At 35.9% G+C, this 17,834-nt stretch overlaps 2 protein-coding genes across 3 annotated transcripts; both read left to right on the top strand.

The window, feature by feature from the left end:
* Positions 1-3,361: 3,361 nt before the first annotated feature.
* Positions 3,362-10,514, top strand: LOC127806681 (palmitoyl-acyl carrier protein thioesterase, chloroplastic-like). 2 transcript variants are annotated; one of them, XM_052344117.1, is made up of 7 exons: positions 3,362-3,611; positions 4,557-5,132; positions 5,273-5,406; positions 7,022-7,135; positions 7,650-7,821; positions 7,917-7,985; positions 9,830-10,514. In XM_052344117.1, exons 2-7 carry the CDS (start codon positions 4,629-4,631, stop codon positions 10,097-10,099), a joined length of 1,263 nt encoding a protein of 420 aa, XP_052200077.1. In that variant the 5' UTR covers positions 3,362-3,611; positions 4,557-4,628; the 3' UTR covers positions 10,100-10,514. The 2 variants fall into 2 exon arrangements, with proteins under 2 accessions (XP_052200077.1, XP_052200078.1); XM_052344118.1 differs by having other exon boundaries at positions 3,362-3,615.
* A 4,146-nt stretch (positions 10,515-14,660) lies between these two features.
* Positions 14,661-16,158, top strand: LOC127806614 (auxin-responsive protein IAA1-like). The gene is made up of 5 exons (XM_052344001.1): positions 14,661-15,065; positions 15,154-15,350; positions 15,493-15,577; positions 15,736-15,832; positions 15,962-16,158. The coding sequence occupies exons 1-4, from the start codon at positions 14,803-14,805 to the stop codon at positions 15,821-15,823; spliced, it is 633 nt and encodes a 210-aa protein (XP_052199961.1). The 5' UTR covers positions 14,661-14,802; the 3' UTR covers positions 15,824-15,832; positions 15,962-16,158.
* The last annotated feature ends 1,676 nt before the right edge of the window (positions 16,159-17,834 follow it).

Genomic DNA, 17,834 nt, shown 5'->3' with positions numbered 1-17,834 from the left:
ACACATACCCTTCCAAATACCTCTCACTCTTCGAAATCCACCATCTAACACTCATCTACATTGTATCTGCATCTTTTCGTAACATGATCACATTTAACTTAGCCATTGAAAGGCCTACATATGAGAGATCCCCTGTGTCTTTTTATTGTCTTTTATTTTGCAAATAGGAAGACCCAAAGCTCTCCCAAAGACCCATTCGAAAAACCCTTTTGCAATTTTAGACACCTAAAGACCTCTTCGAAACCACCCTTACGTAATACCCCTTTTTGGTGACTCATTCCAAGTAGACTTTGTTCCTCTGCCTAGCATTGTCAACTTTATACCGAGTCTCCCTAAAATAAATAAGGCTAAAGTCATACCCAGCCCCCTCACCTTTCACCATTAAACCATTTTGCCCCCTTAACTTCAACAAGGACCTATTAGCCCCCTTAACTTCCAATTTTGAATCTTACATATACTTGGGTCAATGCGTGTATTACACACACGATGGAGGCATGTGCAACACATCACCTCATTCTTCCCCATTATCTCCGGCGACCTTCTCCTGCTCGCTGCCTCTCTCCTCCCGCCCGTTGCTGCTCCCTGCCTCTCTCTCGCTCTCGCTCTCTCTGTCGGTGGTTGCCAGCAGCATCCAAGGCGTCAACCGAGGTTGGGGGGCCGTCGATAGCAGCTACCAGACGTGGGCGAGCAAAGGGTGATGGCGTCGATTGGGGTCGGGGCAGCGTGGGAGGTGGGTCGCGGGCAGATCTGGGCTTTGGGCGTCTTCTTTCTCTCTCTCGCTCTCGCTCTCTCTTTGTCGGTCTCTCTCGCTATCTCTCTGTCTGTATCTCTCGCTATCTCTCTGTCTGTATCTCTCGCTCTCGCTCTTTCTCTATCTGTCTGTATCTCTCGCTTTCGCCCTCTCGCTCTCTTTCTTTGTATCTCTCGCTCTCGCTCTCTCGCTCTTTCTATATCTCTCGCTCTGTATCTCTCGCTCTCTGTATCCTTTGCTCTCTCTGTACCTCTCGCTCTCCTTATCTCTCTGTCGTCTCAGGTGGCTATCAGCCGCCGCAGGCCGCCAGCCTTCTTCCTCTCTTACAGATCGAGACAGGTGGCACACTTTCATTGGCTTGATCAATGTGGGCCCCACATCAAATGGCATGCGCAACTCACACAGCAATGCTTGCTGCAATAAGGTATGTAACTATTACAAAATTAGGAATTAAGGTATATAATAGGTTTAAATTTAGAAGTTGAGGGGGCTAATAAGTTCTTATTTAAGTTAAGAGGGCAAAATGATTAAATGGTAAAATGTGAGGGGCTGAATATGCCTTTAGCCAATAAATAACTTTCAATTATTGTATTAGAGTATAACATTCACCAACCTTTCTCCTTCTATATCTCTCTTCGTCTTCCCTATTTCTTTCCATTTCCCACCGCCCACTACTTCTCCATACCTCTTGACTCTTCATTGGATCATTGCATTGTGTTCTGCCATCTCTGATCAACATCTGTTTTGCCATCTCCGATCAACACCTATGTCTTCTCATCTCTTCTTCTTGTTTTTGCTTTCTCTGCTATTTTCTCTTTTAGTTTATCTTATTCCCTCTATAACCATCGCCCAGAACTGCTGTCCTACCACTCTATCTTCTCTCATTTTATTGTGGGCCACCACTACACAACCCCCCTCTATTACTCTGACTTCTCTAATCTCTCCCTTTTTGTCGTGGGTCACCAGCGAGTGGCAATTGTTGTGAGGGTTTCTTCAAAATTACTCTTTCTTTATTTCAACATTTAAGTTTGATCATTATTATAATGATATTCTACAATAATGTTTTGTATTTATATAATGATCATATTTATATAAATATATAAAATATCAAAATTAAGTATTTAAATAATATTTTTAAAAATAATAGTCGTTGACGGCTTGTGAGGACCAAAATTATTCCCCAAATGGTATGTTTTTGAAATTGGTTACGTTTGAAAGGGAGAGAGAGTTTGCCTTCAGACAAAATAAAAAGAAAACAAATAGTTGAGCTACCCCCATAAAAGCATCCAAATCTTTTGCCCATAGAACTGGCTCAAATTGGACCACAATGCCGCCTTTTTTGGTCACCATACTCATAGTCAAAGTAGGCAACACACCCAGAAAAGAACCAAATTAAGCAACCGAAATACCATTTTATTTACTTTTATAATTTTGTTTTTTATTTTTTAAATAAATAAATACTACTTGTACAAATAATTGACGCAAAAATAAAAAAAATATTTTTCACCCAATTTGTAGATTCACCACCTCTGCCCTTGTCCATCTCTTTTTTCTTCTATCATAACCGTCTCCAACAAGTTCCATTTCACTGATTGATCGTTGATGCATCATTTCGTTGTCTCATTACACTGTCTTGCATGACTGCTGTTGCATCTTGTCATTGCCCTATTGCAGCACCTCATGTCGATTGTCATTGCATCATCTCGTCATTTAATTTCGCCGCTATCATTTCTAGATGAAGTCTCAGATTTCATTTTGGATGAAACCTGAGCTTTTCTCTTACGTGACACTTTGATAATCGATGATGAAGTCTCATTCGATCATCAAACCTATCGATACATATAGCAAAGTCTTTCTAAATATTATCTTTGGGCTTCCCCTCAAATTATGATGGTAATTTATTGAAATAGTGTTAAAGTCAATTTCTTGCTGGTGAACTACAAAAGATAACTTTTTTAAAATCGTAATTAAACGGACACAATTATATTTCCCCTGCTTTTGGAAGAGCCCAGCAATGGAAAGCACCATGTAACGGCGTCTCCCACTAATAATTAATGATGGATCGCTTTCTTTGCTGTCATCTCGCCAAAGTACAGAAACACACACAAAAGTGTGATTTGTTTAAGAAGTCATTAATACCAATTTTTATAAAAAAAAAAAAAAGATGTAAATAAAAATTAACTTGCTTTTTACACTTTGATAATATATTATATTATTAATTATTATTTCCAAAACACAGACTTAGACCTAATGCAGACGATTAAGGATCACTCAGATTACATTTTAAATAGAAGTTGTCTTAAAATAAAATATTCCTAATATTGCAATATCGAAGCTAACTACCATTTAATTTGACGACTAACCACCTCGTAATTGTACTTAAAATTTGAAGATAATTTTAATGGACAGTATAATGTACCTAAGAATAGCTAAAAGAAGGATGAATTACGATATTGGTGACGTCGTAATCACAGGAAAAGCCATTCAACGGTATTGTACGCAATTAATTTATTATTTGGATTAAATGAAATAGGGGCATTTTGGTAAAATAGGGAGATGAGTTGGAAAATTAGGGGAAATGAAAGGAGAGGCGGGAGGTGAGGTGGCCACCATAAATCGCGTCGTCGGAGGTCCAAATCCCCATCACCACTCAATTCTCCTCCCCCTCTCTCTCTCTCGCTCTCGCTCTCGCTTTCGCTTTCTGGCTCTCTCTCTCTCAGAAGAAAACTTGAAAACAAGAGGAACCGGAGAAAGGCCCAAACGGAGCACGACAGAGGCGATCTCAAACCCTAGAAATTGCGGGAGAGGGGAAGCCAGGGTTTGCAGATCAGGAAATGTTGACTCTGTGATTCGCATTTGCGTACGTATGTTAATTCTTGATTCTCTCTAAAAAGTTTTCGGTTCTCAGCTTCGGGAGATGTGAAGTTGAATTGTTTTCTGGCCGTGATATGAGTTTGGTGCTCGAGGTTTAGTTTTGGCTTGGATTTCTCGGTGGAGAGGGGGTGATGGTGATCGGGCATTTGAGTATTGTGAGATTAATGTTCAGATCTGTGTCTGATTCTGTTGCACGGTTCTGATTTTTTGATGAAGCGTTCCTGGTTTTTGTCGTTTTATAGGTTGCTTCATGATGATTTGTACGGGTCGTTGGTTTTGTGACATTTGCCTAATTTCCAGATTCGTTTGTATTTTCTGCCGCTACTGGCTTTAATGATTTTCTGTAGTTGTCAGAAAATTTATAGCTCCCTCTTCGTATGGAATTTCAGGTTTCTTGTAAAATTTCGGTAACTATGACAAATGGATAGCTCTTTTTTTTTTTTTTTTCTTTTCTTTTTTCTATTTAAGGTGTCGTCCTCAATGAGGTCGTGGTTTTTGATAATTCGCAGGTTTAAAATTTTTTATTTCATTTCCCGAGTCTTACATCCTTGCACATTCTCAGCAGCTAATCTTGAAACTTATATATCAACAAATTGAGGTGCAGTTTTTGTTGTTGAAAGTTTTTACCTTTTTAATTTTTTCCCCTGGAAAATAGAGAGAACCTCTCTCTGTCTCTCTCTAGCTCCTCCTCAGGCAAGGTAGCTTTCCTGGTAAAGGATGCCCTTTTGTGTGTGGGTGTGGTGGTGGTGGTTTTTTTTGGGGGGGGGGGGGGGGGGGGTGGTTGGAACCGAATATGGTAGTAGAAAGCAGTTGGAAATTTGAACTCATCAGTTCATTTTTTTCTAATATGTTAACTTTCAAGCCTTGCAGAGGTTAATGCATTTTTTTGAGCGTTAACTCGGTCGTTGATGCATTTTCTTGAATCTTTCAGATTGGTGGCATCTGTCATAACTTTCAATTCGCCAAGATTACAAACGAGTAATAGCGTTCATTGAATTCCGTCATGGTTGCTACCGCCGCTACTTCTGCATTTTTTCCAGTTAAATCCTCAGCACCTGAATCCGGGGTGAATTCATCCAGCAAACTTGGAGGGGTGCCAACGAATGTGGATGCTCAAGGGAGTAAATCAAAATCTGCTGCTGCTGGGCGTTTGCAGGTCAAGGTCAATGCACAAGCTCCTTCCAAGGTAAATGGGACAACAGTTGGTGTAGTGGAAAGTCTGAAGATTGAGGATGAGGTGCAATCACCTCCACCTAGGACTTTCATCAATCAATTACCGGACTGGAGTATGCTTCTTGCCGCTATCACAACAATATTCTTGGCAGCAGAGAAGCAATGGATGATGCTTGATTGGAAACCAAAGCGCCCTGATATGCTCATAGATCCATTTGGTTTGGGAAAAATTGTTCAGGATGGTCTTGTTTTTCGTCAAAACTTCTCTATCAGATCCTATGAAATAGGGGCTGATCGGACGGCTTCCATAGAGACGGTGTTGAATCATTTGCAGGTATAACTACGTCTTCATTAATGATATAGTCAAAAGAGTACGTGTCTAAATACATAATATGAAGAAGACGTGACGTGTCCAATTTTGATGAGGCATTGTCTAACTTTGTTTAATTTTCACAAGAGTAAGCTTTTTTTCAGGAAACAGCCCTGAACCATGTGAAGAGTGCTGGACTTCTGGGTGATGGCTTTGGTTCAACTCCTGAGATGTGCAAAAGGAACCTGATTTGGGTGGTTACTAAGATGCAGGTTGTGGTTGACCGCTATCCTACTTGGTAAGTCATGGTTAGTTTGCTTACCATTGCTTTCTTTTAGTGGCTCAGATGGTACAATTGTCTTTGGGACCTTGATGTGATGTTTGGATCATGGATGAACAATTTTCAGCTTTGGCAATAAATGTGCTGAAATTGTTTCTGAGCACTCCAACCACCCTACCTTGTTAATGTGGTGTCTTGGAACAATTTTGTCTAGACTATTGGAATGATGTGGCTCAAATTGGTTTCCTGAATTTTGACTGTGTTGTATAGGCTAGCTTTTGTTGGTTTGTAATTTTGGTCGATGGGGGTTTCTTTGGATTGTTAATGATAGTTTAAAAGCAGTGACCAGTTCAAATACCTGCTTGTTTTTATTTAATTGTCTTCCAGCTAGAAACATTTTGGTTATTTTTGTATAAGCATGTTGGATGCAATAATTGTGCGGAAATGCATCATGCTTGTTTCTTGTTTACCTTAGTTTCTCAATAGATGAGGCAAAAACTGTCAACTTCCTTTCCTAGGTCACAAGTAGTGGTTGTTTTGAGGGACTAATGTATTATATTAGAAACAAGAAATTCAGTGATCCAATCTATGGTGCATACTCCTTGTGTTATTTTTCAGTTGAATTTGTTATTTTACCTAGACTTGTACGTGCAATGTATCATGTTTGTATAAGTTATGTATAGGTATATGACTATATGACCATGGATAGGAATAGATGGGAAGCAAGCTAGAATTCCTGTAGCCAACCCACCTAGGGGGATTTAAGAGTTGGGATTGTTGTTGTTGTTCCTTTCCTTTCCTACTCCCTTCGGTTTCACCTTATAGTTTTGGGAAAAGTGAGTGATATAGACTGGCTGTTCTAATCAACCTAAATAGCTATTTTGGTACAAGGATTTGTTATTTGCACTTGGGAAGTAGAAATTTAAGTGAAGGTTCTTCCTGTGCATACATTTCATCATCCTTTGGGAAATTGATGAATTCCATATTAGAATGGTACATGCAGTTGTTGCAGGTTACATTGTCAAATGGTTGGTTATGTGTTCAAGATTTCATTATACATGCTTGACATGTATAATTGTTTGTTTATAATGTCTTACCTTTTAAATGGGTTTTTTTGCTTGTTCTGAGAGGTAATTATTGAATGCAAGAAACTAAGTGTGTTTTGATGCCCCTGTGAACTGGCACTGGTATGCATGATTTGGGTTTGTAACCCAAAGTCTGTCCTATTTGAAAACATTGTCGCCAGATATAAGGTGAGTTTTGGTCAATTCCGGTGTCCTTTTTATTGCAAATCAGGTTATTGGTCAAATTCTGGTAACCATGACATGCACTATGAAGAACAGTAAAATATGACCATATGCTACTAGAAATGAATGGATGTGGCTCATTTGATTGATTGAGTTCCTGTGGGAACCCACACATTGATGCATTTTAGGTCAAATAACTCTTATGTACACACGATGATCGGAATATCAGATGCATTAATTAATTCTTCTTTCTGTTTTGTTTTTTTTATGATGAACAGAAGTATTAAATTTATAGGAAACCCATGGAAATTAGTAGTATTAGAGTTGTGGATGATTCTTAAAACTTACTGTGTAATAGTGGTTTGACTTTCTTTCATTTCTCTCAGGGGTGATGTTGTGCAAGTAGACACTTGGGTTGCTGCATCTGGAAAGAATGGCATGCGGCGTGATTGGCTTCTTCGTGACCGCAAAACTGGGGATGTCATCACTAGAGCATCCAGGTAAGAATCTATGTTTTCAATCTCATGACTTTACCCCAGGATATGAGATGTTAATGCAAATTTCTCTGAACTTATATTTCCTTTGATAATGGTTGGTGGGGCCACAACTTCAATTTTGAGAATATTGAACAAATTAGCAGATTATTCTTCACCAAACAAAAATACGACTTTTTTTCTTCTTTTAAAAAGAATTTATCTAATTATAGTGCTAGTAGCAAAGGCCATCAACTAACGCAGAACTCATGTGCAGTTGATTGGAAGTCTTCAGTTAAAGTTGATTTGTGTAATAGGAAATATGTTCTTAGAAGGATTGGCTTTTATGTAGCCTATGACTTTAGTATGTCAAGAATAATTTTTCCTATGAATGAATTTGGACAAGCTGACTGAGTTTACGGTAGCATGGTAGCCATAGTATTTTAATGTGCCTTCAGCAACTTTGTTCTGAGGATATATTTGAATAACTTGTTTGGACTGACTATGGTTGGGTTGGGGTATTTTTTTGAACAAATTGCAGTGTTTGGGTGATGATGAATAAAGAGACACGGAGGTTATCTAAAATTCCAGATGAAGTGCGAGGGGAAATAGGTTCTTATTTTGTAGATTCACCTCCTGTTGTTGAAGAGGACAGCAGAAAATTACCAAAACTTGATGAAAGCAGAGCTGACTATGTTCATACGGGGTTAAAGGTAACTTTGGAGACTATTTTCCTTTCAAATATAACAAATAACACTATAGCTCACAGATTGCTTGTTTTTATTATGTGTGTGTTTGAATAAACCAGCCTAGATGGAGTGATTTGGACGTTAACCAGCATGTTAACAATGTGAAATACATTGGGTGGCTTATTGAGGTATTCTTTTTCGGTTTTTCTTGAAAGCTTTATCTATTTGATTCATCTTGTCTTTGACTTTCTTCTGTATCATGGGATGTGATCTATGATTCATATTGGCATGTGCTGCTGAACTTGCACATTCAGCCAAATCAGTTTGGCCAGGATACTGAAGAACCAAACCCTTGACTCTTCTTATTATATTAAAATAGGTATACCTTAGGTTTTGTTCACTTTATGGCAACTGCTGAAAGGGGAAAAGTGAAATCTTGATATTATGGTGTATGCACTATACGTTATATATCTCTTTTCAATTTCTGAGAGTGGTTTAGGTTCAAAATGCAGAACTGAAAAAGCAATCTAAACCTCCAGAGTCAATTTCTTGCTTATTAATTGGTGGTATAAAGAGTAACACCAGATTGAGGTCCCTTACCTGGTGAATAATTATGCCAGTTGATTTGAAATTTCCTTAGGCTGCTCGCATCAACAAATGTAAAGTTCTTGTCTTTTGTTACTCTAATGTAGTTACAATGTGATCATCTCTTTTTACCTTTTCAGTTGCCATCTTTTAGTCTCTCTTAGTGGGACCAACTAGTATACCAGGATTGTAGACCTCCCATGGAACCACGATCCAGATTGTGAAATCTCAATCGTGGTGTGAGCGTGTTAGGTTGCATTGTGGACTTTGTTGACCGACACCTGTTTTAAAGGAAATATAATTCAAGAAATTAAAAAATATATTTATAAAAAAAGTCTAGGGTGCATAAATCAAACACACTTTGAAGCTAGAGATATGAAATTGACATTGGGGCAAATAGTAGACCAACTTGTTCTCATTCTAAATATTATTGGAATTGTCTTTTATAATATAGTATGAGTATGTACGAACACCTTACTTCCGATTGAACCATGGCCCCAAAATAGGGCTCCAACTAAGCTTATACCCCTGTGTGGAAAAAAATGTCGTGCGGCATGTTAGTACCCATGCTGCTTACCGTAATGTACCAGGAACCAAGAACATTGGAGCTCATTAATCAAACTGAAAGTAGCATTTTGTGTGGCTTTCTTATATTTAAATATGAGCTACCCAACCTGAAGAGTGTTTGGAAAAATCATTTTATTTTAAGGCATTTAATGTTATTTATTAACCTAATTGAGTTGACAGGGGATGAAATTTATGTCTTCCTTTGAAACTGAAGAACTTTGTATGTTATATATCAGTTAAAAAAATCATTATTCTTGTAGCATCAAAATGAGTTGGTACCCTTTTCTAAAATCAAGATAGGTCATACAATCACTAAACAAACTAATTTCCATTTGATTGATTAAATACATTATTTTGTTTTAGGGTTTAGGGTTTAATGAAGCACAATGCTCTAATTCAACCAGGAAAAATCTGAATGCTGTCGTGACTTGTTCAAAAGCATTACAAGTTGCATTACTTGTTAAACATGATATTCAATCGAATAAAAATGGATAATTGGATGCTCCTATGAGTAGTGTAAAAACATTACAAGTTGCACACTTTTATCAATGCCTGGAGTGGGTAACGTGTTGGAATTCATGATTTACACTTTTCAATGACAAACCAGTTGAGATCTGGTGCTTACTACATTGCTTCTTCCTTGCAGCTTAAGCCTAGGTTTCCAGGTTTCTACCCACCATCAGCCCTCTCCAGGACTCTACTAGTACCGTGTTTGCTAGTTCTGGGAGAGGGAAAAAAAAAAAAAAAAAACCTAGCTGGAATTTATTTTTAGACCTATCTTAATCTTATTGGCTCTTCTACTTTTAACATTTGTCATTACCTTGTCAAGTATCAAAATTTGGTTGCCATATAATAAGAACAAAGAATCTGGTGATTGCAGAGTGCACCGCTGCAGATTTTGGAAAATCATGAACTGTCCAGCATGACTCTGGAGTACCGGAGGGAATGCGGGAGGGACAGTGTGCTGCAGTCCTTGACTGCAGTCTCCGGTGGTGCTATTGGTAGTTTGGCTGATCATGGCTACGTTGAGTGCCAGCATTTGCTTCGACTTGAGAGCGGGGGTGAGATTGTGAAGGCCAGAACTGAGTGGAGGCCCAAATTTGCCAACAGCCTTGGGAGCAGCGGTCAGCTGCCTGCTGAAAGTGCATAATCCTCGGAGTCTCTTGCTAGCTGGAATGGCAAGTGTTATATCCTGTGTGTCGCAGACCCCGTGTAAAAATCCTACTCGAGTCTTTGGATTTATTTATGCTCCTCCCTCCTATATACACACATATATATATATATATATATTCGTTTCCTTGTGGTCTTATGGTATTCTTTGATGAGAGAATAGAGTTGTAAACCCTTTGTAAGTAGTTTTTGCTGCCCTCCCACATTAACCTCTCTCATTGCTGCATCTTCTGAACCTATGAATCAAACCCCTAATGTACCTTTCTCAAGTCGGCAACTGATACAATTCATCATTTTTTGGGGTCTGCTCTTGCCTGAAATTGAAAACGTGAAGATTGCGATTTATGTAGTACTGTTGAAGCTCATGTATTTAAACTTTCTTAGGTGTTTCTCAATGATTGGTTGTTTGTTTCCATTAATATAATATGGCTGGACAAATGGTGTGGTGAGCTTACTTTTTATTTATTTATGAAAACAGAGTTTTCCATCCATGTGCAGCAGTGCATGTGTGGGGTTTAAGGGAAGCAGAGTTGAGTTGAAATGCACTGTACTGTTTGTGTTGGATCCGTGTTCTCTACTCTATTGCTATTGTAGTTGTAGTTGTAGTTGTAGTAAACAGAGGTGCATGCACATGGCTGATTGCTGCCGCCTGCATGGAATTTGGCATGATTAGATATCCAACAATCAATCAATCAACCAATCAATCAAAACCTGGCAAACATAATGGCATACCCATGTCCCAGACAATGGATAAAGATAGGGGTATTAATATTAATACCCCAAGAATATTATTATGTTGAGAAATGTTTTGCGCAAGGGAAAAGTTGAAGAGGTCATGTCTCTCTCTCAAGGGTCTGTCCTTCAGGAAAATTGAAGAGGTTATGTCTCTCTCTCTCAAGGGTCTGTCCTTTAGGCCCTCCCTAGACTTGTAAGTAGTAAATTCTCTCTAGCTCATGTCTCATTCGCGCTGTCAAAGTACAGTTTTCTGACACCAGGGTGGGCTTACTTTTTCTAATAGTAATATTTAAGCTCTTATACTAGGGTTTAAGTCTATCCACTTTGACCTTGTGTTTGTTTACTGTGGGTAATTTGAGATATATAGTGTGTATGTTCAATAAGCTTACCTAAATTTGAAGGTTAGTGCACCAACGATTTCAAGTTCTGGCATCAAAATTTGTTTAGATTTAAACTGGAACAAGGATACATGAAGCTCCCTCCAAAACCTTCACTTCAATCAAGTACCAAGTTGTCTCAACCTCTAATAACTAACTATTATGTAATGGGTGTGATTGTTGGATTTTAAAAGAGACATAATTGCTTCCATGCATGTGCTCTCTCTCTCTCTCTCTTATCTCTATCTCTCTCATGTTCTCTTGTCTATCGATTCATCTAAAACAAAAGAGTCCTAACAACTAGCAAAGCGATGGAGGAGGAATACTTGAGAGAAGAGTGACTACAAAATTTCACATTAAGAACATTTTCAAATTATATGAAATCAAAATAATTTTAATGAGTGAGTGACATATTCTAATTCTTTTTCTTTTTTTTTTTTTTGAGGGGGAGAGCCCATCTTTTGGTCAAAATGCACTGAATGAGAGTGGTGAATGTATCTCAAAACCCCAGACAGACTGTTTCCTTCACTCTCTACAGGGTTCAATAGACCAACCAAACACTGTTCAATTTAATTATCATCACAATTTTAATTTTGGGCGGTTTCTAATTTATGTTATTTTGACGTTTAATTTTGATACTTAGAAGTGATATTCTATTTGATATATTATACAATTGCATTGATATAACATAGTACAATACATCAATACTATACATTAATGTCATTCTAAGCGTCAAAATTGAGTGTTCAATTAGCATTTCCGATTAATTTATCATGCTATTTTATGAGCAATGCCAGCTATTGTTTTGAGGACAATAATTAAAGTGTAATAAATTTATTTTATGTTCAAATAAGACACATTTATTCTACTCTGTTTCTAATTTTCAAACAACTTTATTAATCAATTAAATGTTTTAAAATACAATATATTTATCATTAATTAATTAAGTTATTTAAATATTAAAAATAAAGTACAATAAATGTATCTTATCTGATAATAAGATACACTTATATCATTAACCTTATTTTATTTATGTCAAATAAAAATTTCATTTTTAATCAATATTCATAAAATAGAGTCGGTATATATAAAATGAAAACATGAGTTTAAATTGTAAAAATAAGTTTTTGTTGGCAGCAGTAAGGTTCAGAGATAAATTTTGTATGCATTACGTTGAATGTTTAATTTTGAGTGTGTAAAGATTATGTCTGCATTTAGATTTACTTAGATAAGGTTTGTTAAAATGAACAAGATAAGAGAGTATCAAGATATACCTTGAATGATTTTCGGACCAAAATATGAAATGGTCAAGATAAAATTAGGAAGCATTTTAAGATTTTTATCATACTATTTGTTAAGTTTTTTGGAATGCATTAAAAGACACAAATGTCATTTTTTTTCTTGAATCATGTTAGATGTACACCCATTTTGTATATCTTGGATTACATAAGAGGGTATTATGACTAAAATACCCTGCGTCTCACGCGCCTCTATGCACCTCATGAGGGATTTTTTTGTCATAATACCCCTTTATGTAGCCCAAGATGTACAAAATGGGTGTACCAATAGCATTTTTATTTTTTCTTATATATAGGGACCAAAATATGTTTATCTTGAGGGGAATGAGAGATATGTATATATTAAAAAATTAAGATAAGAGATCATTAATGATTTTTTCAATAATGGTTAAATAAGTTTAACAAACATATTGGAAATGATAGAAATTATGAATACATTCCTTATCTTAGTTTTTTCACTCCATATCTTGATTAACAAACGCCAGCAATGCTATGTTGCTTACTAGCGGACAACATAGAATTTGCATGCCAGTACATAGTATTTGCCAGCCAATGAGAAGGGCGCGGGCCCATGCACGTGGGGTTGGCCTCTGCACATGGCCCCATATGCATGGATCCGCGCCTCTTTCATTGACGGACAAATACTATGTTGCTCGCTAATGGATAACATAATATTGTCGTAACAAATACCCCCTTAGAAGATACATCAGGAATGAAGGTAATCTCTAGAGATTAATCAGGTGAAATGTCTCACACATTTCACGTGAATTAAAAAAAAGTTTTTGTTTAATTCCGCTTAATTGAAATATTTTGATACATAACTTGGAAATGGCGAAAGTACCCTTAGTTAAAACACCATACCTCTGAGAGAGAGAGCGAGCAGTAATCTAGTGCGGCAAAAAAGTAGGGTAAACAGTAGATTCGCGAATTGGAAAGCGACACATAGCGGAATCCAGCACCTGTCACGTGGATGTCGGCAACATAAGCTGCCCAGCTCACACGTTTGACAGCGAAATGAACTGAACGCTGAACAAAATTTACCCGTTGCGCATGTCAACCGTAAAAAGGTAAAAATCGTACGCGACAAAAGAACAGTCGCAATAAAATTATTGAAAAAGTTCGGGGCCCACGTGTAATTTTTTGAAGAAACCGGGGGCCAAAGTTCCATTTGGCAATGTGCCGATGTCCTGGTACCATGTAACCCATTTGGGTTGAGGCCAAAAGTGGTGTTGGCTTTTTTACACAAAACATATTAATGTTTGTGTGCTTTAAAAGGGTGATTATATAATACGCCTTTGTCTTTAGCGGGATTAAGATCTTATCACTTTACAATATTTAATCATATAAGAAGAAGACACGGGCTCAATCAATTCACCAATTTAAGAACAATAGACTTAATTTCGGATAAATTTATATTTTTGCTCTTAATATATTTAAATTTTTTATTATTTTAATTATATTTTTATATTTATATTTTTGAGTTAATTTAATTTTTATATTTTAATTTTTTTATGTAACAATTTTAATTTTTTATTATTTTAATTACACTATTATCTTATATTTTATAATCAATTTAATTTATGTATTTTGACCTGAATAAAGTGTAACATATATTTTATTATTATTTTTTATTTTTTTTATACAAACATATAAAGATTAAATTAATTCAGAAATACATATTCAGATATGTAATTAAAATAATAAAAAATTTAAATTATCATACAAAAATATAAAATTAAAGTATAAAAATTAAATTGAATCAAAAATTAAATTTAAAAATGTAATAGAAATAACAAAAAAAAGTTTGACGAATCATAAGGAAAAAATATAAATTTAATCATTAAATTATAGTATCATGTTGAATTCACAAATAAAATTTTTAATAGTTTAATATAAAATTAATAATAAATTATTATACATTATAAATAAAATTATTATAAATATATATTAATTTATAAAAATTATTTATCAAATTTATCGATGGTATTCATTTCCCAAATTTAAAATAACACCATCATTTCAATTGTTTAAACCTAAAAAAAGTATATAATCTAAGAGCCGAACCGCACGCAGCCAATAAATGCTCACAGGAAGGGGATCAAGTGCCATGCACCGACCGCTGACCCAAACTCCTAAGTGGCCCGAATTCACTGCATCAACCCACCGGGCACTCTCCCCACGTGGCACTCTTTTACGGGCTGCCACCAATTTATAGCCGCAAAGGAGAAGTCCCACTTTCCGCCAAGACGAGACAATCTTTCGCATGCATAATTATGCCGCCGCCGGAATCCATGGAGTCCCCGCCGAAGTCTGGCATCTTCGCCTTCATGAGCTTCGACGAAACTGAGCTCACCTTGCGGCTACCCGACAACCATTGTCCTCTGAAGAAATTGGCAGCGATGGCAGGGCCTAATTGCTTGACTCGTGGACGTTTCCTGACCGTTGATCTGAACGCCGGGAGATATGATGTTGCCGACGGCGATGAAATAATGTCTGAGAGCTCTTTATCTAGCACTGGGAAATCTCCCGCGGCTAAGTACATGCAGATTTTGCCCAAGTTGACATAAACCACGTACAAACCCAGTACTTTCTATTATCATTAATTGGTTTTTGAATGGTTGCAGGGCGGACGTGGCTGGGTGGCCGCCGGTGAGATCTTTCAGAAAGAAGGCGTTGGAGAGCCATGCCCATGCATACGTGAAGGTGGCCGTCGACGGAGCTCCCTATCTCCGGAAAGTAAACCTGGAGGCCTACGGTAATTATCCAGATCTACTGAGGGCATTAGAGGAAATGTCCACTGGCTTTTCAACCTGCAATAATAGTAAGTTTCTTATCTTTGTATTAGCTTTGTATTATGTTCGAGTTCAATTATTTGGATTTTTTTTTTAAAGTAATAATTTCTATTTGGCAATTATGCCCCCGAGGCCTTGCCTAATGGGCTGAAATGTGTGGGGGTGGTTTAGATAATTTACATAAGGAGAGACAGATGGTGCCAACGTACGAAGATAGAGACGGTGACTGGATGTTAGTTGGAGACGTTCCTTGGAAGTAAGCCCTTAATGTAGCTCTTAAGAAATTTCTAGATTTCTCCTTTCATTCGATATAAGAGTTTTGAGAAAATTGTCAATCCAAAGTCAGGTGTATAATTTCTTTAAGTAAAACTAAGATCATTTGATGTGTTCTTATCGCTCTCATGCATCTTGCAGAATGTTCAAAGATTCATGCAAGCGTATTCGAGTAATGAAAAGCTCAGAGTGTCTTGGCATGGCATGGACAGTTAATTGGCCCATATGATGAAAGGAGGTTGATTTCTTATTCTTTTTGTATTTACACATCATGTAAATATATATTTGAACTTATGAACTCATACTTATCAAGTGACTATATATACTTTTGAATCTTAACTAGAAATTTATTAATTTATGCATGCAGCTCAAGAAGAAGAAGAAAAGCAGAAAGGAGAAAAGAAAAGAGATGAAAACGTGCGTGTAACCATCCATGTACATATATAGAAGAAGATTGACAAAAATAAGGGATCTTATTGTAGTTTTCATTGGCTTTTGAGTCACTAACCATTAGTGATGATAATTTATTTGAAAGAAATCACTTAGCATCTATATATAATATTGTTTTGATATTAGAACTTATGTAGGTTTAAATAAAAATGAATTAATGGAGACTTAAAATTATTCATATAATTATTGATTCAAACTTAATTTATTAATTGTTACAATGAAAATCGTAATATATAAGTATTCAAACTCCTAACGAATTTCTTAAAATTGTCACATATATATTAATATCTATATATATTATAATTGTAAATGTCGAGAAAGTTGTAGTGATTCTCGTGCTAATAACCTCAGATTGGGCCATATTCAGTGTACCTTGGTAAGATTGGTATTGATCAAATTAAAGATGTAACCTTTTGACTAAATAAAAGGTAAGTGGAATGAATTAGTCTTGGGTGCTTGGGACATGATGGATCAAAAGATTGATAGTGATACCAAAGCCCACCATTTTATTTTTTTTTTTTCAAGGTGCAAATCAAATGATCTCATCTTAATCCATAACATTGGAAGATAGAATTATTTTTCAATAACTAAGGTTACATTCTTTTTCGAGATAAATTTAAACTCAAATTCAAATATTTAAAAAAAGAATGTACCCAATAGGCCAGGGCTACAATATTGTCAGCATTATGTCCTTCAACTTTTAACAATATTTATATAGATGTCGACAAATTATCCCTTTTTATGTGAAATGTAATTTTCATTAATTAACTTTAAATTCTTAATAATTTCTGTAGCACTTCACTAAAATAATCACTTTCAAACGGTTTAGGTGAGCGGGTGGTTGGTAAGGTGAGGACGGAGAGGAGCGATGAGAGAGAGAGAGTATCGACCCCCATATAATATGTGAAATAGATTTGAATTTAAAATTTTTAATATTATTTGATGTAATTCTCATTAGATTGAGACTTTGATAGTATTATCTCTTTAATTTAAATTAGAAATAATGTGAGGATTATTTGGGAGAGGTAAAATCTCTCATATTAATCCTAATTTGATGATAAGTATGATTAGAGATTTAAGATAGATTTAAGTGAATTCCAATATCAGTATAACTTGATTTTTATTGCTTATAAATAAGTATGTCTAATTTAGTCTAAAATATGTGTTTCATAACTTGATAATTAATGTAATGTTATGTGACACGTCCAATTATCTAAAGTCTCTATATTTGTTTATCTTGACTAGTAAATTATTACTTTGTTGTGGAGTCATAAACGTAAATTATTGAGTCGAACTATATTGACTTTTCACATATAATTATTTTTCTCATTTGATTCCTATTTATATTATTGATTTAAGTTCGATTTTACCAAATTTCAATCCCTTTCATTGTCACATTGATAATCCACTAAACATATTTTAAATATATTATTTAATCTCATAAATTTAAAAATTACCTTCCGTACTCCTTGTCATGTGGTGTCAAGAGTTTCTAAATTTTAAAAAAATAGACTCAACAATTTGGTTTTGGACCTTGCTACATTTAGTTGGGCGTATATTAAATTTGGTAACGTGGCATATATTGATTGGTCTAAATAAATATTAAATTTTAAACAATAAAAATTACTATTAAATATTAAAATAAAAATCTAGTAAACCCTAGATGAGTTCAAAGAACCCATTTGGTCACAATTTGTTTGAAGGTGGAGGTTGGGAAGTTAGAAAGTCACTTTAGTTAATTTTTAGATTTGAGTAGGATTTGTTAAGTTGGGTGGACTTTGGCTAAGTCT

This window comes from Diospyros lotus, chromosome 7 (genome assembly GCF_014633365.1).
Source record: "Diospyros lotus cultivar Yz01 chromosome 7, ASM1463336v1, whole genome shotgun sequence".
In the NCBI taxonomy this organism is placed as follows: domain Eukaryota; kingdom Viridiplantae; phylum Streptophyta; class Magnoliopsida; order Ericales; family Ebenaceae; genus Diospyros; species Diospyros lotus.
This window is presented reverse-complemented; position numbering and strand designations above follow the sequence as displayed.